Source organism: Diadema setosum, chromosome 1, assembly GCF_964275005.1.
Source record: "Diadema setosum chromosome 1, eeDiaSeto1, whole genome shotgun sequence".
Classification (NCBI taxonomy): Eukaryota; Metazoa; Echinodermata; class Echinoidea; order Diadematoida; family Diadematidae; genus Diadema; species Diadema setosum.
Genome location: NC_092685.1, coordinates 13,317,767 through 13,344,284, shown reverse-complemented (window position 1 = coordinate 13,344,284; position 26,518 = coordinate 13,317,767). Strand labels below are relative to the sequence as shown.

Genomic DNA, 26,518 nt, shown 5'->3' with positions numbered 1-26,518 from the left:
CTGTTCATTACTGTACTCGCAAAATTGTTTGGAAGTCCCGATTTGAAAAAACGAAAAGAAAAAAAAAAAAGATTAAACTTACTAAATATAAACAGCATGATGATCGTATAATTTATGTGTCACTTTTTTTCATTTGCATGTGCAGTAGGTTATCATGCAATTTGTACATCAATTCAAAATATTGCCTTTTTCTTTTGCATCTTTTCTCTGTTCTTTGTCTTATATTTTCCTTGCACACTCAGGCCATCAAATCCAGGAGAGATTGGACCAGTATCCTGCAACAACTCGTGGCAGTTTGATGTCAAAAAAGTCTCTGTAGGTGCACTATGGTATACTATTTATATATTCCTACCAGCAGCTCTGTGTAATGATGTCGTGGACAGATTATGCAATGTATTCAGTGGCACCCGTGTCCCTCAGGTTATGAGGTCACAGTATAGAAATATACCAGTCCTGAGAGGCTCTGATTGAAACTATGTGCATGAGGTGACTTCAGTAGCACTATTTTCTGAGGGACGCAGCCCCGAAGAAAATAGTGCTACTGAAGTTACGAAAGGCCCATGGTTTCAACCGGTGCCTCGAACAATATGGCCTGGTATATTTTTTTTTATGTCCCTTCCAATGAATTTAAGACGAATTGACAGCTGGTATTCTGTAATTTACCCTTTTTAGGGCATCCTTGCTTTACTCTTTTCGAGAAGATTCACAGGTCAATCATGCTTTGGGAAAGCAGCAGGAGGGCAGCGCGTATGCTTATTATGAAGAGACAACTGTGCGCTCAGCCGCTAAACGTATTCAGTGCACTGCTGTGTACTGGTAAACATGCGCAAACTGCAGACTCAGCACGCGCTTCATGCATGCAATACGCCTATCCGGTCTGTCAAGTACTAGATATGTTGATGTGCTCGAGCTGATCAACGATGTGAGCTGCAGCTGTTGTTATGTTTTCTATTGTCTTTCCAGCATTTTCTAACTGTCTGTACATGAATATGGACTATCCTTTGCTGTTAACCCTATTCCCACCGGCCATTTTGGCCCCCCCTTGATGTTTCGCGTGATTATTCCGCAACGCATGATGCTCTCGCCACGACATTTTAAGACTTTTTTCTTTCAAGTATTGCGCAACTTTTGAGACCAAATTTGTCGCTCCCGGGCATACCGTTTTGAAGTCACACCCCTTTGAAAAAAATTTGTTGACCCAAAAATTGCTCAAAAACATGATTCTGTGTACAAATCCAATGTAAATTGTGTTTTTGCAATAAATTCATATAAAATTTAGAAAAGCACTCTGAGAGCGCAGACCTCCGCTAAGCATGCAGCTCATTTCCACTACTGATCGTGGTCTTCCATAGAGATATCAGTGATTTCCACCCATACGTACTTAAAGCATTGTGTGCTGAAAGTCGCCCGATTTCCTAATATAGAAGCCTTTGTTGCATCATAAACCCTCAGCTGCATGGCGCGCCTTGCCCTAGCAGAAACTAGAGCACGCAGTTTAGTGTGCGCATGCAAACCTCAAATACGTGCAGCCTGAACTCCCAAGTTCAATGACCCTAACTGCCAAAATATCAAAAATCCTTCATAAATTCCCCAAAAATTCTCAGATCACTACCAAAAGTTAATCGTTTGTTACTTGCGTCATTCTCAACCTTTCCTGCAAGTTCCATCCAAATCCGTAACTACTTTTTGAGTTATTTTGCACACGGACAAACTAACGAACAAACACACAAACACACAAACCAACGGTAACGAAAACATAACCTCCTCCCTTGGCGGAGGTAATAAATATTTTTACTCTCAATGGCTGATAATGATTTATTTTAACCTGGTTATGCTTTAAAAAGTTTCTGTGACAAATTTTGACAAAAAAGTGAAAAAACAAAGAAATACATAAGACATTCAATAAACAATAAAATACATAAGAAATCGTCACGAAGCTGAATTTTTGCTTCAATATTATTGTTAAGGATGTTGAAAAGAATATGTCCATCAAAAATTAGAAGTCTTGGAGCTTTATTTCTTGATTTATAGGCAAAAATTTATTTTTGCATAAATTAGCATGAATTAATTAATATAAAATACATAAATTAAATTTGAAAAATCTAACTATACAGTCTTGTAGATTACACTGGCCTCTACCTTAGTGCAAATTTTCGCGAGGATCGCGTGATCCACGACCGAGATCTGAAGGGGGGGAGGGGCCAAAAAAGCCCCCCTCCTTCCCGGTGGTTTCAAGTCCCTCAAAAAACCTGGTGGGATTAGGGTTAAAAATGCAAGTTTACATCGTAAATTTGGGTAGACCAAATTAGTCTAAATAAGTCTAAATAGTCTAAATTCAGTAATGGCAAGTCTAACATTAGATTAGGCACTGACAATGGTTACCAAGATCTATGGTACCAGGTAGATCTGTCTATGTAAAAATCTCTAGAATCTAGAGCCCATGTTTCAATAGATCCACAATAATGCCTAGACACTGTTGTTGCATAACATTCTGTTCCACAACGCCATGGGCATCTTTTTGGGTAGAATGATGGCTTTATAAGAGTTTCTCTGAGTCTCTGTTATTTTCTCGTATTGAGTGTATTGTCTACGGTGTTCGATACTCATTCATTTGTACATGAAAATTGACTTTGTCTTCTCACGAAGCGAAGGCGCCGCGATACCCATTCATTTGTACATGAAATCTCTTGCAAAGCGAAGGTGCCATGATACCCACTCATTTACACGTGTAATCTTTTGCAAAGCGACACGAAGCAAAAAAGGCGCGAATTTCACCAGCATGATATAGTTTTTTTTACTATTTCCCTAGGGAGAATAGCAAGATGCGGATTTATGGTAGAAATATGTTTTGTCCTTTTCAGTGCTCTCGACCAATCAGAGGACAAGAAGCAATTTGTGAGGGCTATAATACAGTATAGATATATCATAGTGATGGTGCATGTGCAGTTTGTGTACTGAATATTTCGTGAGGTTTTTATTTTCGCAAATTTTGCGAGTCGGGTGCTATTCGTGAAATTAAAGACACGCGAAAATATTGACTCTGATCCCGGTGTGAATGTGACGTACACATGTACATTTCTCCGTTCAGTACAGACTCCACGATTGCGAATTTAACCACTCGCAAAATTGTCGGGAATTCCAGATTTTCGAAAATTTAGACTCACAAAATATATGGCGTATACAGTACCTACTGCCATTGAATACTATATTGTTTTGTTATCAAAGAGTTAAGGCTACACTGTAAGCGACACATTCCAGAAAACATTCACAATTGCAATGAAAGGTGGTGCATGCCCCAATCCATTGTGGAAACTCATTTTAGATACGTTGACAACGTGATGTATTGAAGCAAATGGTACATTGTGCAGCTTGATGGGCCCTAGATTGTCTCAGATCACCTTCAATGGCAAGGCTAGGGTATAAGAAACACTGATTGGGTTTGAGAGATTAATATTCACAATCTGCTGACATTTAGTTTGAAACATGCAAGGGTTCTTGATGGTACATTTAGCACCAGTGAATGACAGGGGCTCTGTACAAGCCATTGTGAAATACGAATTCATGACAAGGATATCAGTTCCAAACATATAGATTCTGTGTAACGTTCTTAGTGATTGTAGTAGGCATTCAAACTGAATCAGATAATGCATGTGTTCAGGGTACTACTGTAAAGCATATTTTCACGACATGAATCTTTTGTGAACTACCACTGGTATTCGGTGCATAACTATAGTAAAAAAAGAACTTGGCTATGTGATATGTTTGTGTCTTGGGAGATAAAGCAAACAATCGCTGGTTGATCTGTGGCAATAATGCTCTTTTTATTATCTTTTTTTTTAATGCGTTTATTGAAACCTGCTTGTACAGTTGATTATTGAATTACATGTACTTTGTATGTTATTGAGAGTCTGTACTAACTTAAAGATATTAAAGGTAGGGGATACCTTTTACAGACCTCCCAAAATGCAGCAAAACATTAAATATGAACCTCAGGGGACTTGTTTAGGCCACTGCTGAGAAATTTGGAAGTCAACAGTTATCCACAATTTGAATAATGCACAAAACTCAACTACTCAGTAGTTCTGTGTGTCAGCCACACTTAAGCCTTTTTGTTGCAGTCTTCTGTATTTTTTATCTATAAACACAAATCTAAAAGTATAAGAGCTGATGTAATAACATATAGAGTGTGTGGCAAGAATGTATATAGAAATGTTTGTAAGTTTTGATGAACTTTCTTCACAAAATATACATGATGGACACACATGCAGTGCATGGGTCTGCAAAGGTAGCCAAGGAATGTACTGGAATTTACGGTGAGCCCCGAAAAAAATTCAATTCAAAATCTAACCATCAATAAAAATGTACTAAATGTTACCTTCCACTTTCAATACTTTATGGGAGTTTCTAAAATGATACTGTCTTCGACATACCACTGTATTTATACAACTCTTCATTTAAGGCATGCAATTGGGATTCCCTACCTTTAAAGCATTTTCTGTCCTGTTGGTAATGTTTTATGTTTAAGTTTATGTTATGGATTTTCTTACTACCTTCACTGGAAACCAGGATCTAGTGCCACAGTTGGAAAAGGACTGGCCAGACTTTTTACTCCTGGATCACTACTATTCACTGTGGTATGTACACTGTCCTTTTCTTGAGCAAAACACTCATTATTATTATTTTTTTCTGGGAGTTTCTTTTCTTTTAAATCAGATGTTCATCATGATTTCTTTTTTTTTTTTTTTTTTTTTTTTGGGTGATTAGCATGTCTGTTTTCAGATTCATTCAGATCCATCTTTATTGATTTGTGATGGGACATAGAAATTTTGTTTCTGTTGACATACATGTATGTACAACAATCATGACAATCCAGACACATTTTGCATCAGTTTTGTGTGTGTGTGTGTGTGTGTGTGTGTGTGTGTGTGTGTGTGTGTGTGTGTTTGTGTCAATGACAGTAACAATGAAAATTATGAACATCATAAATAAATCACTTGAAAATGTCCCTATGATGAATGTGCCTCTGCTGTTTAATAGAATTCTCTAAAGAAGTTCAGAGTGCATCCTAACAACAACAACAACAGCAACAACAACGACAAAATGATATTGGAATGTACAGAGGAAACTCAAAATTTCAACCATTTTTGCTGGAAATCTTGAATTCTTACCTCCCCATGCAAACCTTCAAGCAACACATTACTTTTAAAGGAACTATGCAATGCAAATGCATGTTGACTTATGTTGCTTCATGATACCCTTAGCATAAATGTGATCAGATGGAAGTGCCAGACTGTGATTGAGATTTACATCCCTCGCAGTTGTCATGAACCTCAAATATTACAATGTCGTGCACTGATATTTGTCAGTGTAGTTCCCTTTGTGTGGCTAGAAAACCCAGTTATGTAGTGTATGTTCTCACTTGTGTTGAAGGAGAGATCTTTAAAGGGACATTCCAGACGATTTTCATAATTTCACATCATGTAGTGCATAAATCAACTCCATGTATAGATTTGTGGAATTTATTGTGGTTCTTGAGCAGAGAAACAGTACTTCGAAAAACGTTCAACAAATTACACTGAACAAGGATGATGACATAGGAGGTTCACATATTTCAGAAATGTAGCATGTAATTCCATTACAATACCACTTGCTTGCGAGTTCACCTGTGTATAATCTATGCATGCCTTCTTTCATTCTGCTTCCTTGAGCCCCAACTCGTGCATTCTTATGGTGACTCTGCCATGTCATCATCCTTGTTCATTGCAATTTGTTCTAAATTTTGAAAATATTCTTATTCTTCATCCCAATATAAATTCTGAAACTCTGTCCTCAGTATAAGTGATTTATAGTTGTTCAAGTGTGAAAATCTGAAAATCATCCGGAGGTCTCCTCTGAGTGGGTAAACAGCATGCTGAAATGGTCCAAATTTGAGCCATTTTTCATTGGCAGGCTTTGCATGAATAGATGAACTTTCTTGAGTTGATTCAGTGCTTTGGCTACTGTGACTCTGGAAGCTGTATATCTGGGGTCATCACTAGACACCGCCATACATACATGTGCATGGTGGATTGCCATTGTATTAACGGCAGTTCAGACTATAAAAGTTAGATTAATATGGAGCCACCTACAATTAAAGGTAGGCCTACTGTTTACGCCATTTATTTTGTGGAGTTAAATTTTCACAAAGTTTGTGAGTTGTGTGCTGTTTGCAAATTGAAAATACACAATAATAATATAAACTCTGATGCCGACATGAATCAATGTGCACATGTTGAATGTACATTCTCCATCCATTACTGTACTCCACAATTGCAAATTTAACCACTCGCAATTTTGTTGGGAAGTCCCAATTTGCAAAAAATTGGACTTGCTAAATGTATGGCTTGCACAGTACATGTACATGCACCATGTACATGTACACCTGTACCTTGTAGAGAGCTAGCTAGAAAGTGGTGTCCTAAGGACCTCTGACATTAGATTATGGGCAATATGAACAGTCTCAGTAGCTAGGAGCTACTGTATATTACGCCTTATATTTCGTGAGTCTAAATTTTCGCGAATCAGGAATTCCCGACGATTTCGCGAGTGGTCAAATTCACGATCATGAAGTCCTGTACAGAGCAGAGAAGAGTGCACGCATATATGTCACATTCACATCTGGATCAGAGTCAATGTTTCCTGTGTCTTTATTTTTGTGAATAGCACCTGACTCGCGAAATTCGCGAAAATAAAAACCTCACGGAATATTCGGCGTATACAATATTCCATGTGCCTATCAGCAATGATAGCATGACAGTGTGAACATGACTGTTAAAATGTTTTCAGCTCATTGGAATTGACAAAGATCAACCGACAGTATAGACATCTATTTTGTACGAAGAATGTGAGTCACATTCAATTGTGCTGCCAATAGGCACCTTTTCTTTCTTTTTTTTTCCTGCCATTCTTGTCTACACAAATGAATAGTATATCATATCTGGTTAACATGATCATTTTTATCAACTGTGTATGACATGGTTTGAAGTCAGAAATGAAAGTATGGAACAGGATGTATGTATGGTAATCCCGACATTTGTGTTTACATCTGTTAAAAATACGGTACTGGTCCTTTTTCCCATGTAGATATGCATATATGGAGGAATGCCCATAACGACTCTAATCATAACATTCTTTTGCGCAATAAATGTCTCAGGATTCACATGTGTTCTTTGCTTTGGCTTTTGCTCAAACTTTAGAAAAACTTTCAGTTTGGAAGAGCAGTATTGTGTGATGTCTTGTGCAATATGAAAACATTTTCCATAGTTTTGATATCTCTGTGGCCTTGTGTTATTTGTGTTGGCCAGGAATATTGGATCATACCAGGTGAAAGAGGATGTACATCAAAGATTCTTTAAGGAATACCAACTCTTCTCCATTACATAAATTACAACATCATGATTATAGTTTATTCGGTAGATTATAGCATATGAATTATATTATCAGACCTACGAAACATTGGTCCACAAGTGTACAAAACACTGTTTTCAAGCAAGTTTATGCTTCAAAACTTTGGCTTTTCGTGGGAGGATTATTCCTTTAAAAGTACCCTCATCACTCCCCCCCTCCCCCCCCCCCAAAAAAAAAAGAAGTGAAAATTAGCATTGTTGGCCCATAGTGTATAGACCTTTTGAGAAATTGCCTGAAGTAACTTTTTGTGGGTTTCATGATGAAAGACATGTGAATGTACTTCATTTGCAAGACACCAGTTGCTCCCATGAGACACTGAAATCTATGCTTGTGTGTGAGTGTACATATCATACTGGTAATAAGATTTTTTTTTTTATGCCTCCGCCACGAAGTGGTGCCGGAGGCATTATGTTTTCGGGTTGTCCGTCCGTCCGTCCGTCCTTCCGTCCGTCCGTCCGTCCTTCCGTCCGTCCGTAATGAATTTTGTGGACAAGGTAACTATCGAAACCTGTTGAGGTATCCTAATGAAACTTGGCATGTATGTGTATTAGGGGGTGAAGTTGTGCCTATCAACTTTTGGGTGCACATGCTCAAGGTCAAAGGTCGAAAGGTCAAGGTCAAATACATAAAATTTCACTATTTCCACCATATCTATTGAATGCCTGAAGATATTTTCTTGAAACTTAGTGTATACATGTATTACCCAATTAAGATTCTCTGGTGAAAGTTAAGTTTGGGTCATGAGGTCAAAGGTCAAAGGTCAAAAGGTCAGGGTCAAATACATAAAATTTCACTATTTCCACCATATCTATTGAATGCCGGAAGAGATTTTCTTGAAACTTAGTGTATACATGTACTACCCAATTAAGATTCTCTGGTGAAAGTGTGGGTCATGAGGTCAAAGGTCAAAGGTCAAAAGGTCAGGGTCAAATACATAAAATTTCACTATTTCCACCATATCTATTGAATGCCGGAAGAGATTTTCTTGAAACTTAGTGTATACATGTATTACCCAATTAAGATTCTCTGGTGAAAGTTTGGGTCATGAGGTCAAAGGTCAAAGGTCGAAAGGTCAAGTAAAAATATTAAAACTTTTTTTTTTTTCTCCCTACCTTGGAAAATTGTTCAAGGTATCTTCATGGAACATAGTATATACATGTACTGACTGGAAGTGATTATCTAGAGAATGTAGGATTCATGGGGTGAAAGGTCAGGGGTCAAAGGTCAAGTGCAAGACTTCAAAATTTTACTGTTACCCTCATATTTATTCAGTGCCAGCAGGGTTATTTTTTTGCACTTGGTGTATGCGTGTGTAACCTAATAGAAATTCTCTGGAAAGTTTTTTTTTTTCTCTTTTTGCCTCAAAGGTCAAAAGGTCAAAGATCAAGTGAAAGTGCTGAACTAACTTTTTCCTCCATATCTCGGAAGTGGCTCAAGTTACCTTGAAACTTAGTACATATTATGCATGTTCTACCTGAAAGTAATTATCTTATGAATATTAGGGTCAAGGGCCAGGTGAAAATGGTAACAATTTAATATTCAATTCAGAAATTGCACTTTTTCTCCACACCTGTACCTTGAAAATTACTCAATGCCTAAATGTATGAATGGGTCAAAGTCAAGTTAAATTCCTTAAATCCCTAGATACATGCTCTCTTATTCATCCAATTAAACCTACGTCAAGGAAGGTGAACATTCAACACATTTGTGACAAACTTGTCATTCCAATATTTTGCCAATTTTGTGAAAATGTAATCACACAGTGTCCACATGTACTATCTAGACCTATTGGGGAAAATCATGCATTATGGCGGAGGCATACCAGTCGCCAAAGCGACATTTCTAGTTTCTCTCTCTGTTTGTGACATATTCCATTACATTGTATACATAGAGCCTGCAGAGCCCAGATGTGTTCACAAATATGGGTAGTGTGGACGTGTGCAAGTGATTATTGGTTTGCAGCAAAGGGGAAGTGGGAGTATTTGCTTCCTTTCCACATCGGAAGTTGTGATTCAGAATTTGATTTGGATTTAAAATCCTGCAGATTGCCAATGTCTGAAAGAGAAGATGGATCTCATCTCCTGGATTACATTTGTAACATTGCAATGACATTGAGAAAAATGTTCTTCAAAGAATTTATAAACCTGTAATTCAACATACTATTACTTCTACTAAATTTGCAACTAGAACTACCATCAATACTGCTGCTTCTATCACTGCTACTACTTTCACTACTAAAACTGCTGCTGCTGTGCTGCTACTACTACTACTACTACTACTACTACTACTACTACTACTACTACTACTAGTAGTACTAGTACTACTACTACTACTATACTACACTCTACTATTACTACTACTACCACTACCACCAGTGTACTACTACTACTTCTTCTACTGCTATGACTACTACAACCCTACTACTAAAATTACTTGTTATTAAAAAAATGTACTAATTTTGTAATGGTCAAAGGAGCGTCAGACTAATTGTAAATTGCACACTGCATGACTGCTCCTACCTTATACCTACAAGTACTGCCACTGCTACTCACTCGATCAGTGTATAAAACCCCAAACTGGGAATCTGGTTTACTCATCGCTTTGTGGTGTTGTCTTTTGTGGACAGGGCACATGAGTGGGACAAACATGGCACCTGTGCATCCGATCTACCAACCCTGTATGGAGAGCACAAATACTTTGAGACCACCCTCAAACTGAAGCAACAGTATGACATTCTTTCGTGAGTATCGCTAAAATTAGGTAATCTTAAAGGGTGTGTACAGTTCTGGTTGAGGTGAGGATTTAGCTTTTTACATTTTGCGAGACATTCAGAAACCACTCTATGAGATGTCAAAAACATGCAATTCTCAGGGGTATCAAAAGTTTATTTGATGAAAATCGGTTTTGAAGTGGGCGAGATATCCAAAAACAAGATGAAACAAAGAGATCCTAATAAACTTGTGGCCTGTAGTCTTTTATTATTATCACTTTTTTGGATATCTCAGCCATTTGAAAACCAATTTTCTTCAAATAAACATTGAATCTTCCTTAAAATTACATGCTCTTTCATATTTCATAAGAGGTTTCTCATTATCTTACTTAGGAATGTAAAAAACATGAATCCCCACCTCAACCAGTACTGTACAGCCCCTTTAAGTTTATCTATGTTCAGACTTGTTGCCATAATATGGTAATGAATCATCCAAAAGCCTGTTGTTGAACACAGAGCTGAAACTGCGTTACCAGTTCTAGTCTTTATGTCTAAAGGGCTTTTTACACTTGTAAATTTTTACTTAGCCCCGGACCAACGGTGGGGCTAAGGGGGGGCCTTAGCCCCACCGTTGGTACGGGACTATCCTTAGCCCACTTTCTGTTTACACTCGTTTTTGCCAAAGTGGGCTAGCCCCACCGATAGTACGGTACTATCTGGCCCTGCAAAATAGCAGGGGTTAGCACCGCAATTGCGGTGCCAAGCAAGTGAGTGTAAACAGAACGAAAAAATAATCCTGGGCTAAGCGACGGAGACGAAGTCCGACCCTCACTGACCAATCAGAAACGAGGTAATCAAGTGCTGCTGGTGCGTGCGTGTACGTGTACAGTACACAGCGTAATCATGAATATTCACGTGGTTTGGAAAGTCCGGGGCTAAGAAATACAAGTGTAAAAAGGTCAGTTTTCTCCTTGGCCCCGGACAAGAGATAGTACGGGACTAATTGGCGAGTGTAAAAAGCTGAAAAAATTGGTACGGGACTAACGATAGTCCTGGGTCAGAGAAAGTCCGGGGTTAAGAAACACAAGTGTAAAAAGCCCTTAAATATACTAGATGTTACAACAACAAAAAATCTCAGTTTTAATCCTTGATAGTTCAAAAACAATATATCAAATAACACTGTTATTGATATGAGTAATAGCTTTAATAGTGTACAATTTAGTTGGAGGTGACTTGAATATGAAAGTATGCCTAGATACTATAAATCTGTTTCATGAAATCCGTGATTAATTTTGAAGTGAGATTCCAGATTTTGGTCAAATTTTGACCCTCTGTACAAAACCTAAACTTTACACAGGAACCAATGATGTGTATGTGAGTGTGTGCTTACAATGACCCTAAACAATGGACATGAATACCACCTGTTCAGAGCTAGCTGACTAGGAAGTGATGCCATAAAGCTTCCCCAGATCATATAACATGTTGATAGGGTAAACATGAGACTTTCCTTGTTACCTTTTCCTTGAGAATCCTAAAGTTGATTTTTTTTTCCCCTTGGCTGAAGGAAGGGAATCATCTTTACATTACCTACAAGCTTGTATTTTATCAAAGCCTTGGCAAGAGTATTTATTGTATGTGGTCATACATAGTTTACATCAGTGTCTGTAATTTATGAATATTTTTCCTGCATATTTAGTTGTGGGAATGGTATGATTAGCAAGTGTGAGTGTTTGTGTGTGTGTGTGTATGTTTGTGTCTTTCATGCCAATGTTAATGGCAATATCACATGAAACACTGATGTACACTATTATAGGAGAAAAAGTGTATCCACTTCATAATAAAATCATCTCTTCCATCTCAGCTCTTATCCTTTGTAAGAAATGACTTGCAGATCATTTCATTCAGCTGTCTCTAAATGAATATATTCGGACTGTCTCATTCAGGTTTACATCCTGTTAGAACAGGATGTTCGAACTGTTTCCGGGTCATATCAGAATTTGATGATTGCACACAATATCATTGTTTATCATCTATTGTCAAATAACTGGTCACAGGCAGGATGAGGGGATTTTGACATCCACGTTGATGCCAACAATGCAAAATTGAGGTCCTCTTCAGATCCTCGCAAGTCTCCCTGCTGTACACAACATTTGAATCTATTAGACGCAGATGATGAGTCATCAAGGCAGATATTGTAACTGGGTGGCAGTGGTCACATTGTCCCCTAGTATCCGAGTATGATTTCCCGTTATCCGTCAGTTCCCTTTAATAACTCATTTTCATTACAAAACAATTCCTCTTTGATTGATGTAAAAAACTTTTTAGTCAGATGTTGTAGATAATTAGCTGTGCAAAGCAATACACAGGGACACCTCACCAAACTAGTTTTATTGAATGATGTCACACTTGGTAGTTTCTTGTAATATCTCATAGATTAACAACAACAAACAAACAGACAAACAAACAAACAAACAAAAGCTGTCTAGGACCCCGTTTACAGTGCGAGGCTCGGCCGCGGCTCGACCGCGGCCGAGTCCAGCCCCGCTTCAGTGTAAACGCGCAAAAGGCCAAATGCGAGGCCAAAATTGGCCTCGCATTTGGCCTCGCTCTGGAGGTGGTCTCGGCCGCGGCTCGGCCGCGGCCGAGCCCGGGCTTTTCTTGGTGTAAACGCAAACTGGGCCAAATGCGCGGCCAGTTTTAGTCTGGCTTCCAAACCCTCTGCCTGTATCTTTCGCTGTTCAGGATATTAACCCCCTCAACGTCGAAAACTAGTATAGTTTAAGGTGGTTTTGTCCTGCAAAGGATTTTTTCCTTCGGCAAAGGCCTTTGCCGAACGGCGACTTTGTCGCCACGGAATTCAGTTGGCAAAGGGTCTGAAAACCAGACAATACCAAATTGCGTTAGTTTACAAGCAGAGCGCCACTACGACCAAATAATGAAAGGTTTGAATCGAAAGCGCGGCCGAGCCCAGCAGTGTAAACGGACAAAATTGCGAGGCTCGGCCGCGCAATTGAGCCCGGCCCTGCACTGTAAACGGGGTCTTACATCTCCAAGAAACTTGGTAACACTGAATATGCAGCATATGAGCAAAACTGCTGAATAAGTGTAAAATGTGAAAAGCATTGTGTAAAAACCAGGTATAAAGTTTAGAGTGATAGTAAATAAATCAGAATTCAACATTGCACTTTTTGCTTTGAATCTTGTGGAGACCATCACAGAGATTTGATATTAGAAAATGCAGAAAATCAAAAATCAAAATTAAAAATAACTAAAAAAAAAGCCTGTTCTACACTTTGAAATTAATGGTATAGTCCTTGGATGGATTTCATTGCATGTGGATAGTATTTATCAAAGTAGACATATCTCTGATGCTTTTCTACAGTTAAACTCGCATAAGTCGATCTTCTCGGGACTGAGCAAAACACATCGACTTAGGCGAGTTTCGACTTGTGCGTAAGTCGAAAAAAATCGACTTAACAACAGTCACACCACACGTACATTATGTATAAATGTACATGTATGTTGTCTACTCTGGAGCCGAGAGCTGGAGAGGTGTGCCGCAGCACGGGTCGCCCGGCAGGGCCGCGGCTGACTTTGCATGGACAGTGCATTAGCATTGGCACAGGTCCGATTACTTTACACCCTTGTTAAACCTTGGGGAAGTGAATATGAACGACATTTGAGCAGTGATTGATTCCAGTTTACCATACCGTGGCTTGAAATTCGTGTAGAGGTGTACTTCTGATTTACCCGTGCCCGTAACTTTCCCCCTACTCTCCGCTTTGAAAACTCAAGCAGCTTCATCCATCCACTGCACAGCGCAGACTGCAAACATACACAGACTATACACAGCCCAGTCGCTGTACGCACAACTATACACAGCCCAGTCGCTGTACGTACGTAGCGCTAGCGCGACAGGGCTGTACCAGAGGACCTCCAAACACGAAGAGAGTTCAACAATCGTATGCGATCGCTTTGAATTTTGATACTTTAGATCATTTTTTTGTCACCTGTCTTGTCGGGCTAGTTCTTATGTAAACAAAAACTGGCGTCTCGTGATTTTGACAGTGATTTATTGCACAATAAAATCTTATTCGACTTAGGCACAGTGAATTTAATGGTTTTTCCGTGAAAGTGTTCTTGGAATTTCATCGACTTAGGCGAGTATTCGACTTACAAAATTCGACTTGTGAGTGAATTATTACACGTAAGTCAATGGGGAAAAATCGGGACTTTTTAAAATCATCGACTTGCGCGATTATTCGACATATGCGATGTCGACTTAGGCGAGTTTAACTGTAGTTCGCTGTGGCATCCCTCAAGGATCACGACTGGGCCCCCTAACATTGACTGTGTACAATTACATGGGCAGTCTTAAAACTGGTGGGAAAAAATGTCATAGTCCATCTTCTCAGTGATGTACAGCTCTGTAATGCAAGGGTACAAGAGCCACTGACATTGTTGCTCTTAAAGGGGATGGCTAGTAACCGATCCAGTGGGAATCAATGGGAATGCTTGGGGTGATTGTTCCAATTCTTGTGGGATTCATTAAAGAGTACATTATATATCTATTGTTGTGTGAAAATTATTTGCTTCAGAACGGTCTCATATTCAAGTATTGTGCAGTTTAATGCCCCGTCACTGTACAGGCATGCTCACCTGGAAACATTAAATTGCACATTACTTGAATAGGAGACCATTCTGAAGCAAATAATTTTCACACAACAATAGATATTATAATGTACTCTTAAATGAATCCCACAAGGATTGGAACAATCATCCCCCAGCATTCCCACTGATTCCCACTGATCAGTTACTAGCCATCCCCTTTAAAGCTTTGATTTATTACTCATGATGGGAGCCAGGCTATAAAGCTTCAGTTGATGCTCTAGATACATGACGACGGAATGAAATGATTTATTAGTTGTGCCCAAAGCAAGCATTAATACTCAGTTTTAATGGGCTAGCAATTGGAAATGTATTGTTTAAAGCTAAAGCGTAGCTTTCAGAAGAGCTCAAAATTTCTCTTCTACCATTTGGAATTGTTTGCAATATATCGACAGGCTCTACCAAGAAACTTGTCTGGTTGGCACATTTGCCAGGATAGCAAGTTTTTTTTTTTTTTTTAATAGTTTTTTGAGATGAAAAGTGTGAAATAATTTCAATCATAGTACACAATCTCTATTCCTGGAGATCGCATTCCCATCCCATTCAGTAGTGGGTAGGTACATTATAGAATGTCACAAGTATGTGATGATCAAAATGTGCCCTTGTGGTAGTGTTGAACTGCATGTGGTTAATAGCTGTGTATGTGATTCACTCTTGCGCGATGGATGGTGTTTGCCCCAATGTATTGTTAATCAGTGTGATCGATTATGATTAAAACCTCACGTAGCAACCAAAATGAGGATTGCTCTGAGATTGCAATATTTCTTGCATAAATTTTTTTGGTAATATTTCACATTTTGGGCGATACCCAAGTGAAATTGCATTATCACAGTGTTATTTCACACGTGTATTATGCATTTATCTTCATTATAGAGCAAAAAAAAAAAAAAAAAATACAGTTCCTGCAGTCATGTAAACTATGTTTTACCTTTAAAGGGACTGTACAGTACTGGTTGAGGTGGGGATTCATGTTTTCAACATTCCTAAGCGAGATGATGAAAAGCCTCTTATGAAATATGAAAGAGCATGTAATTTTAAGAAGGATTAAATGTTTATTTGATGAAAATTGGTTTTCAAATGGCTGAGATATCCCAAAAAGTGCTAATAATAAAAGGCGACATGCCACAACTTTATTAGGATCTCTTTGCTTCACCTTGTTTTTGGATATCTCAGCCATTTCAAAACCGATTTTCATCGAATAAACTTTTGATACCCCTTAGAACTGCATGCTCTTTGACAACTCATAGAGTGATTTCAGAGTATCTCGCAAAACGTTAAAAGCTAAACCCTCACCTCGACCAGAACTGTACACACCCTTTAACCCTAAAAAGATGGGGGGGGGGGGGCATTCCCCCCCCCCTCCCTCCGGAAATTTTGCAATACCTTCCAGAATTTATAAGATTTCACCACAAGACTTCATGACTTTCTTCTTTAGAGTCTAATGCATCTTTTGATACCTAATTTGGGCATATCAATCAATCAATCATAGTTTATTTCCAATCAACGAAAATCAAAAACATAGTACAATGTACACATGTCATTAAATGATATTGTTCAAACGCTTGCAAAAGATTCATGTAATATACGAGACAAATTATAGAACAACATATATGTACAATAATAAAGAGGAACACTGTACAAATACTACGTGGGCGAGCGGAAAATAAATTCAATTATGGAAAATAGTGATCCACTAAAAAGCAAAGCTTTATACCTGCAGCGGTTATGGTGTTATGTAACATTTTACGGTCACATGTCAGTAAAAAATGGCATATTTGTATGTGTTTATGGGTAAGTAAAATAATGAATCACTGAATGAGGTTTTGCAAGATTCTGATGTGTTTTTTTTTTTTCTTGCACAGTCTGTTTTTCAGCTATTAAAATCTGATTTGAAGTTCAGATTAATTGTTCTGAATAAATATAGAACCATAAAACAATAGAAAACATAAGAAAAAAATAATTATAAAAACATAAGAAATACCGAGATACTCGCGTTTGGTATGTGTAACTAGTATAAATGTGTAATTAATTACCTAATTAATTGATCTTGGACAATCAGACTACTCAAGCTAGGTATATGACAGCAAAACTAAATGATCACTTATGTACAATGTGTACTTGAGCAAGTATCTAAACTCAGTTTTAATGAGATATCGATTACAAGCTACTTTTTAAACCCTGGGCTCTGCCAAGTCTAGTACTTCAAGTGTGTAGTTTGATATGCATTGAATATGGAAGCATGCATGGGAAATGATAATAATACATAACATTTATAGAGTGCTTGATATCATACATGTACTTCTAAGCGCTGGGGAAATGAAAACAGAGATAGAGAACGAGTGAAGAAGAAAACAATACTACATCCACATATAACTACAGTAAAACAATCATGTATAACAACAATTACAAATACTATAATACTACTACGAACACATGTACAGGAAATCAATACAATGCATGATCTATAGTCTGTGGTAAATCTGGATCAAGGCAATACTGATAGAATTGTTTGTGTGTGTTCTCAACAAGCAAGATTAAACTGTAAGTAATGGTGTATTAACCGCACCTTATTTCGCGCTAAAACAGGTCAAAATTCAGGATGTGGTTTATACGCTGTTACAGCCAGTATCTACTGCATGTCTGCATAAGTGTGCAGACAGTGTTCACTAATGTGTACAATATACCATTCTCAGATTGCCTATAGATGGTAAGGATAGATGAATGTTCAAATAAAGACACATCAGAGACATTGTAATCATTCGAAATTTAATGGCACATTGCAGAAATGACGTTAGCAATACCACTTGGAACATCCATCGCAAACCATTCTGTCTACATAGATAGCGCTAATGGAAAAAAACATTGTACTGTGATGGCATTGATGTTCTTCTGTACTGCATACCGTAGCTATAGCCTTGATATACCATGGTAATCTCAAATTGACTGTATATTAGGAAGAAAGATTTGCGGTGACACCATGTGTATGTAGTCCTTAACCGGATCGTAGTTTGGAAGAAGAGCTTAGAAAGAGGAGAAACGAAGAGGGAAGCGACATATGGGGGTTGTGAGGAGGGCCAAAAGTGAAGAGTGGGAGACAGTAATGGGCTGGAAGTTGAAGTTGCACTAGTGGAGACAGTAGAGAAAGGAACACAGAGAGTGGTAAGGAAGAATAGTGTGAGAATCAAGTAAGATGTTCGGACATCGTTAGAAGGGGAAAGATGAGATAGAAGGGAAGAGGAAGAGGAAGGAGTTGAATGTTGGAGAATCATGGAGATAGGGAAGAGCAGTGAAGATTCATGAAACCAAGAGAACGAAGTCGGCGAACAGTGTGGCTATGGAATGCGAATCAATGGAGAAAGGACGATTAACAGAAATAAGGAGGGGTAAGTAGAGGAGAAGTGAGAATATGCGGAGAGAAGGGAGAGAGAGAGAGAGAGGGGGGGGGTGGGCAATGAAAAGAAGAAAAGAACAAATTGAAATTCAAGACGTAAATTAGTTGAGCTATTGTAGATCCTAGAATTAAATGCTGCTGCGGAAAAGAAAAATAAATGGAGAGGAAATTGATGACAGTTAAATCCTGAAAAGGTTCCTGTGGGAGAAATGCAAAAAAAATAAAATGAGAAATTAAAATAAGGTTAAAGTGACCTGAGGAGAGAAGACAAGAGAAATAACCTTTAAAGAAATGTGTAAATTAAAACTAGTGGTCCTGAAAAGGACCGTTGGGTTGTATGGAAGGAAGAAATAAAAGAAGAAGAAAAGAAGAAAGAAGAGAACAGAACAGAAAGAAAAGAAAAGATAAGTAGTGTAGAAACAGACAAAAAGTGTAAGAGAGAGAGAGAGAGAGAGAGAGAGGAAAGAGAAATGAAACACTGAGTAAAGGTACACAGCTAGTGAAAGTAGAGCAAGAAGTCTAGTTATAAGAATAACTAGGAGAACCGAGGAACTTGACGTTTCGGGCAGGTTGACTGTCCTTCGTCAGAAGTGACACATTAGTGAACACTTCTGAAAATGAACGCGAAAGTACTTGTCTACGCTATATGCATTGAATGCCAATGGCAGTTCACGAAAATATCATGCCGCAAAAATGCCGTCGGCTCCAATTCGAGAAAAATTCATGCCGCGAATATATCATGTTTTACAGTAATTTATGTGGTTTTTGTTTCACTGTGCCCCTCACAGAATTCTGGAGAGTCATGGAATCACACCAGACATGGAGAAGGTCTACGAGTTCCAGGAGATATTCGACGCAGTCAGATACACAGTGGGGACAGACCCCATTATCAATTGCCTATATGATCCGGTGAGTGTTGACCAGTGTCAAGAGTATCCATGGGTGCGTTTGAGTGCTCTAAAGCGAACCAAAGCGTACCGTACCGGACTGTGCCAGTTTTGGAGCATTCGAGCGCTTTGTGAAAAAAGCGTACCTCACAAGTTATTTTTAGAAAAGGTCACGCTTGTTTGTAGCAAGAATGTCATCCACCTGGCTCTTTACTACTTACAGCTGTCCGGAACAAAGAGAATGATGTCTTTGCATTGTGACGTATGCGCATGATACGCGCATGCTTTACAGCAAACTTTTGGTACGCTTTTGGTACGCTTTTGGAGCACATTGGGAAGTGGTCCACTTTTGGCTCGGTACAGTACGGTACGGTAAACTTAAGGAGCGTTCGAGCGCACCTCTGGCGCGGGTACGGTACGGTACAGTTCGCTTTAGGAGAGCGCTCGAACGCACCCCATGTCTGAAAGTGAAAACCAACGTGCGTCCTTATTCCCCTTGCAATTACGTGGAAATTTATGTGGCATGAGCAAAATAACATTTTGATTTCAAAATATTTAGGAGGTGAACGTGAAGTTTGCATCACCTGGCATATTTAGGGATGGGGAAAGGGAGGTCGATCCTTTAAGTTTTAATGTATGTATGGTATATGTTATTATTATTGTTATTACTATTGTTGTTATTATTATTATCATTATTATTATTATCATTATTATTATTATTATTATTATTATTATTATTATTATTATTATTATTATTATTATTATTATTATTATCATTATTATTATTATTATTATTATTATTATTATTATTATTATTATTATTATTATTATCATTATTATTATTATCAGTTCTGAAAAGTGAAGGTGTATGTGTGTATGGGGGGGGGGGGGTTGTGGGGAGGGCTGCAGGCCTAGTCCCCACTGGGTCTGCAGCCTCTGCCACGAGTCACAAGTTTTACAAGTGGACTCCCCCTATAACGTAGTCCTCAGGACCGGCACTGTTCTTTCATTATATCCGAACAAATAAGCAATGATAAAACATAGTGGCGATAGTGTTGCCATCTGAATTTCAGTATAACCGTGTTCGTTGTAATGGGAGTGAACTCTACTAGTAGTACTACTACTACTACTATTACTACCACAACTGCTACTACTGCTGGTACTACTGGTATGACAATAAGAATTGTAATGATGATAATGACAAAATTGTAGAAAACTTAATATTGTTTGTGCTTGTATTCTTGTATTCATCAGCAGGATCATAATCATCATTATTACTCTGTGTATTGTGTAACATCTTACAATTGTCACTTTGCCATTCCTGTTCCTTTGCTTCAATCCCAACCAAACAGGGGACCAAAAAGGTGTATCTGTCCGAAGTTGAGCTCTGCTTGGACAAACAGTTTGGTCTCGTTGACTGTCAGCCTGTTGATGCAGCAGCCAGGGGGACACAGGTTGAGGATGAGAACTGCTCTCGTGACAAAAATATCATGTATCCACCAAGAGAGTAGGAAAGAAAGTGTGTGTGTGTGTGGGGGGGGGGGGGGGGGGAATGACTTCCTGAAATGTTCCCTCCTCCTACTTGTACGTTAATCTTTACCGGATTGGGATTTTAGTCTTCCTCGTCAGATGATCTACATCCTGTTAGATTTGGCACCAGCCGATCTGGTTGGAGGTTTCACAATTCCCAGGAAGAAGCTGTGCCACTTTCCCCCATTTATATTGTAGACAATGCTGCCTAGCTAGTCAATAGCTTGAGAGTGAAACTACTTTTAGCCATGAAAGCACCTACTGTAACAGTGCATGCTGCTTTGTGTCTCCCAGCATGCTGCAGACTTGTGTTGATGTGTGGAATGGAATGAGATCACTTGTAGGCAGTGGTACTTGTGAACCACACCCGGCAAGCAGTAGTGGAATTCACATCGAGAATTGGTCTATTATTTTGCAGACATGCTTCCATTTTGGAAGATTAAAATGTTAGAAGTGCACCATAGGAATCATGAAAAAAAAAATGTTTACACATTCAAGAATATGAAATTATGACAGATGAAAATTGATATCTCTCCAATGATGTGCAGCTCAAGATTTCATTGCAGATTTTTATATGTGAAATAAGACCACAATCAAGTGCCGGCAATTTCTTCATGAAGTAGATTAAAATGTTACATCGTATACAAGGAAATAAGAAAGACAGTAAAATTGAATAGGTAGGAATACAGGTGAAGAAAGGTGAACTGTTTTGTTCACCTTTTCAGTTATTATTTTATGAGATGCAAATTTTTGTTTTATTCATTTGAATTTATATATGCAAGGGCTTGCTGAATACTTCATTTTAGTCGGAAGTACATTTAGCATGTTGGGTCCATGGTAAACAATTTTTTTGTTTCGTTTTGTGTCTTTCATAGCAAAGAGTGTTTGCTTAAAGGGTAGATGGATACAACTGGACTGTCTTGTGGGATATTTATGTATCAAATTGTGAAGGACATCAAATTGTTAAGGACAAACATTGAGCTATTTAAATACTGAATAAATGAAGTTCTATCCAGTAGTATGATGATGGCAGCTCCAATTAATCCTGACACCATGCCTCCTTCCAATGACTTGTCACTGAAATTGGGAGTACCAGATACCACCTTTACATAAGAGTGACAAGTGTTTAATTTTTTTTGTCCATTTTTTATTTATTTCTTTTTTATTTTTCTTTGGGATGTATGTGTGCACATGTATGTGCATGGAGATGTGCTAGTGTGTAGTGTTTGTGTGTTTGTGTTTCTGGTCATTTTCATACTAATGCGTATTAAATTGAAATCAGTTAAAGGGTGTGTACAGTTCTGGTCGAGGTGAGGATTTAGCTTTTAACGTTTTGCGAGATATTCAGAAACCGCTCTATGAGATGTCAAAGAGCATGCAGTTCTAAGGGGTATCAAAAGTTTATTCAATGAAAATCGGTTTTGAAATGGCTGAGATATCCAAAAACAAGGTGAAACAAAGAGATCCTAATAAAGTTGTGGCATGTCGCCTTTTATTATTAGCACTTTTTGGGATATCTCAGCCATTTGAAACCAATTTTCATCAAATAAACGTTGAATCCTTCGTAAAATTACATGCTCTTTCATATTTCATAAGAGGCTTTTCATTATCTCACTTAAGAATGTTCAAAACATGAATCCGCACCTCAACCAGTACTGTACAGTCCCTTTAAATTTATCAAATTAAAGTGGATAAGCCAATTTGTGGGTATGGTTGTAGACATGTGCTTGTCTCTTTATGTATACTATGCTTTTGTGTTCTAGTTGTTTGAGAATGCGCGAGTGTCAGTCCGAACCATAGTTATTGGTGTCATGTTTAATATTGTTAGTTTCTTCTTTTGTAGCAAGATCAGTGGTGTACAGAATTCTAATGTGTATTAAACAGAATTCTAGAGGGCTTGGCTGAACATAAGAAGTGCAAAAATCGGTAGTCTGCGAACCTGAAACATCTGTCTTTCAAGCAGCAAATGTAGCCATGAAATTTAAGATATCCTGCTGCTATAGCGTATATGCTTATCTATTGAATAACAAAGGCTTATACTGTATAAGCTGTTATTTTTGCGAGGATTTAATTTTCATGAATTTCGCGAATCACTGTTGGACCATGAATTTAACAACACGTGTAAGTGTCGCCATGTGCTAGTGATAGTGGACTTACGATAGCCTCAGTGTCAAGTCGTGAAAACAGCATCTCACGAAAATGTCCGTGACCTCCTCATACGCAAAAATATCTGTAAGCGAAAATAACAGCTTATACAGTAATGTGGGGGAACATCATTACTGCTCCAAGGCCCTGTTGCATAAAAGTTGTGATCAAACATAAGTCAGGAAATCGAACATTAGTCTCTGAATACTCAATTGTGATTGGCTGATGGCAGACTTATGGTTGATTTTCTCACTTATATTTGATTTCATTTTTTAATGCATCAGGGCCCAGGTATATGAGCATGTATGCAGCTATGTTTTTATCTTATTCTGTTTTGCTGGCATGAAAATGTGAAGCATTATTTGATATGTGATGAGCTGAAAAATGAATGAGAAAAATAAGACCCATAATAATATGAAAAGAGATGTGTGATTACATACTGCAGCCTTTCTTGTGACTGCTAATGGCTGCTACCTAATGCACGTGTAAATACATGTATGGTTTTCACATGAGAAATTATGACAATGTGTGACAAGCTAGTTGGCATAACAAGTGCATACTGTTTAAAGTATGCTGGAGTAATATGCATCCTCTGTATCTGAGTTAAATGGACTGGGATATTTGATGTACTGTATATATGTGTTCGAGGGATGATTGACAATTTGTTGACAAAAGGTCCTTTCTGTGGTCTAGGTCTACAAAGCACTTGTAGGGCAAGATCCTTGTTTCTACTGATCTGCAAAAAAAGGTACTTTCTACTTTGGGCATTGTCAATGGTATAAGAGATGCATGAGATACATACTGTAATTGCTGTAACACCTGAAGGCAAGGTACTGAAGAAAGGGAAAAAACAAGGTTGAACAAAGGTTTATGTTCTGTATGTGCTAAGGCTACTGTACCTCAGTTGAGAAATATGCCAATATGAAGATGATTGTAACACATACATACATAGGTTGCCGATCATGTGAAGTACAAAGGCAAGTAGGACACTTTCTTGCCAGATTTGTACTCTGTGTATGGATGATGAAGTTGCCTTCTAAAGTGCGGTCAGCATTACAAAATCATGCATTCTGACTTGGAAAGGAATTCATGAATATTTGCTGTTTGTGAACTGTACCTATTATAATTATGAGCAAGTTTTCTATTAACCCGTTGAGGACGGTTTGATTTTGCTACAACACGCATTTCCCATAGACACCTGCCCGAGTATACTCGGGACTCGTCCTCAACGGGTTAACGTCTTACATTATGCCTTCTCTATACAATGCCATATGTCACTCAGAGTTGTGCAATAGTTTCTTCAGCATGCCTTATGAAGCTTTGAGAAAAACAAAAATGTACAGTGTCAAACATATGCAGACTAAGGAAAATCAGTTTAGAGAATATTGTGGAGATATGATTGAAATATTATGTAGTAAGAAAAGGGGTCAGTGGTATATTAGCATCATGTAATTAAATTATCAGTATCATCATTATGCTCACATGAAATTTCAAAGTCGCGTGGAATTTGCCGTGTTAATTTTGATTCCTTTCCTAAATAGCTCGCCAGAATAATACATGTGGCTGTACAACTCTCATAGTACCCATGAGATGCTTTGAATGTTACTGTAGTTTGCAGTATTAACTGTTTGGTATTCACATGGTATGTTTAATGGATAATTTCTAAGAACTTGCCTGCCCTTACCTTTCCAGGCATATTGTGATAAAAAAACTGTCTCGTCGGTGTACTTTAAAAACAAAACGAAAAATCAAAGTTAACATATCTTGCAGTGCTGCAACACACGTAGTGCCTTGGCAATGTTGTTTTACATCAACATAAGCAAGTTTGAGCTTAAGTAGTAAAATGCTTATTTTGTGTACACACTTTCACAACAGAGATGTATCAAAAAGAGAGAAAAAAGTGACAAAAAGAGCAGAAGATGGACCCAGGTTGATAGCCAATCTGCTTTTGCAACACTTACTGAAATCTATAATAAATGCCAGTGGCAGGGATAATGTCTGAAAATTGTTTGTAACAAATTAAATTGTCTTCCTGTCACTGTACCTCACTTATTTTATGTATGAAATGACGCTACTGTGTATGTACTGTGACTCCAAGACATCAATAATACAATGTATTTTCATTTTGTAACTGTGCATACCTTGGACATGTACTGTAATTTTCATGTGCTGACATGTACTGCAGGCTTAATCATGTTTAGAAATTCATATGTCATCATATTGCTGTACTCTACATGTACAGTGCACTCCCATTATAACGAAAACGGTTATAACGAAATCCCAGTAACAGCCAAGTAAAAATTCAGGCTGCAAAATTATGCCCTTTGTTTTTTATTGTTTTGTTTTGTTTTGTTTTGTTTTTGTTTTTTGGTTATGAAATTTTGATACATGTAATTGTATATGGAAAGAAAATTGCCGGTCCCGAGGCTTCGTTATAATGGGAGTCCACTGTAATCATTCATTTGGAACACTGTAGTGGTGTAATGCTTCTTTTCTTTTTTCATAAAGCACAAATATAGTTTTCATGAGGAGTTGTCTGCATGTTAAAATGTAGTTTTTTTTTTTTCCTTTATATTGCATAGTTTGATGTAGAGCATAATAATGTACTAAGTTCTTCGAGTAATGAGAATAAAAAGCAAACAAATGATCTAGAGATATCTGTGGTTTTCATGAAACACTGTGTATTGTTTCTGGGTGTTGTTATCATTTTGCCGTGAAATTCCTGTAGAATCTAATTTAAAAAACGAATATAATTAACCGTGAAATCTTAGATTTTGCTACAAGTGCAAGCAGGTATAAAAGAGAATGGGAAGACACCATGCATCTGTGGTAAAAAAATAAATAACAGTTTGCAAAGAGACTAGCAGTGTCTGGGAGAAACTGTGAATCATAATGGATTACAATTCATGAATGATTTTTTTTTTTCTACAGCCTAGCAACGAACCGGATTTACACTTATGCACATATTCCTGGACGGATTGATTTTTTTTTTTATATGCTTTATCATTAGATGCAATTTCAGTTCATTTAATATATAATTCAATTCAATTCAATTCAGTTCAGATTTTATTCAATCATGTATCGCAGCCAGTGGCTGAATTGCACATGTTTACAAAGATAAAAGATACAATCATGACTATCAATTCATATAAAACAACAAGAAAATTGAATCTCCTACAAAATACACTTAACTAAAACTGAAAATATTAACTTAAACATTGAAAAGCTTAAAATATACAAAAAATTATTACTGACATAATTATCATTATTAATGATACAAACAATAAAAAAATGAACATAATTCAATCATCAAATTACAAATTACTAATTACATTTCTATCTATATACTCCCTAAATCAACAATTTCAAACTTAAAAAGACACTTTTATAACTGATGGCATAATTGCACATATTTCTATAATAAACATTAAAGGGGAAGGCTAGTAACTGATCAGTGGGAATCAGTGGAAATGCTGGGAGATGATTGTTCCAATCCTTATGGGATTCATTCAAGAGTACATTGCATATCTATTGTTGTGTGAAAATTATTTGCTTCAGAATGGTCTAATATTCAAGTAATGTGCAGTTTAATGCCCCGTCACTGACCAGGGACGCTTACCTGGAAACATTAAACTGCACATTACTTGAATATGAGACCATTCTGAAGCAAATAATTTTCACACAACAATAGATATACAATGTACTCTTGAATGAATCCCATAAGGATTGGAACAATCATCT

The 26,518-nt window shown here is 37.7% G+C and overlaps 1 protein-coding gene across 1 annotated transcript in view; it reads left to right on the top strand.

Moving 5' to 3' along the window:
• Positions 1-20,613, top strand: part of LOC140227128 (ribonuclease Oy-like) — a 30,570-nt gene extending 9,957 nt beyond the window's left edge. The window contains exons 4-8 of the mRNA XM_072307563.1: positions 243-315; positions 4,567-4,634; positions 10,073-10,186; positions 19,004-19,124; positions 20,455-20,613. Coding sequence (XP_072163664.1) covers positions 243-315; positions 4,567-4,634; positions 10,073-10,186; positions 19,004-19,124; positions 20,455-20,613 — 535 coding nt within the window. The remainder of the gene's footprint in view (positions 1-242; positions 316-4,566; positions 4,635-10,072; positions 10,187-19,003; positions 19,125-20,454) is intronic.
• The last annotated feature ends 5,905 nt before the right edge of the window (positions 20,614-26,518 follow it).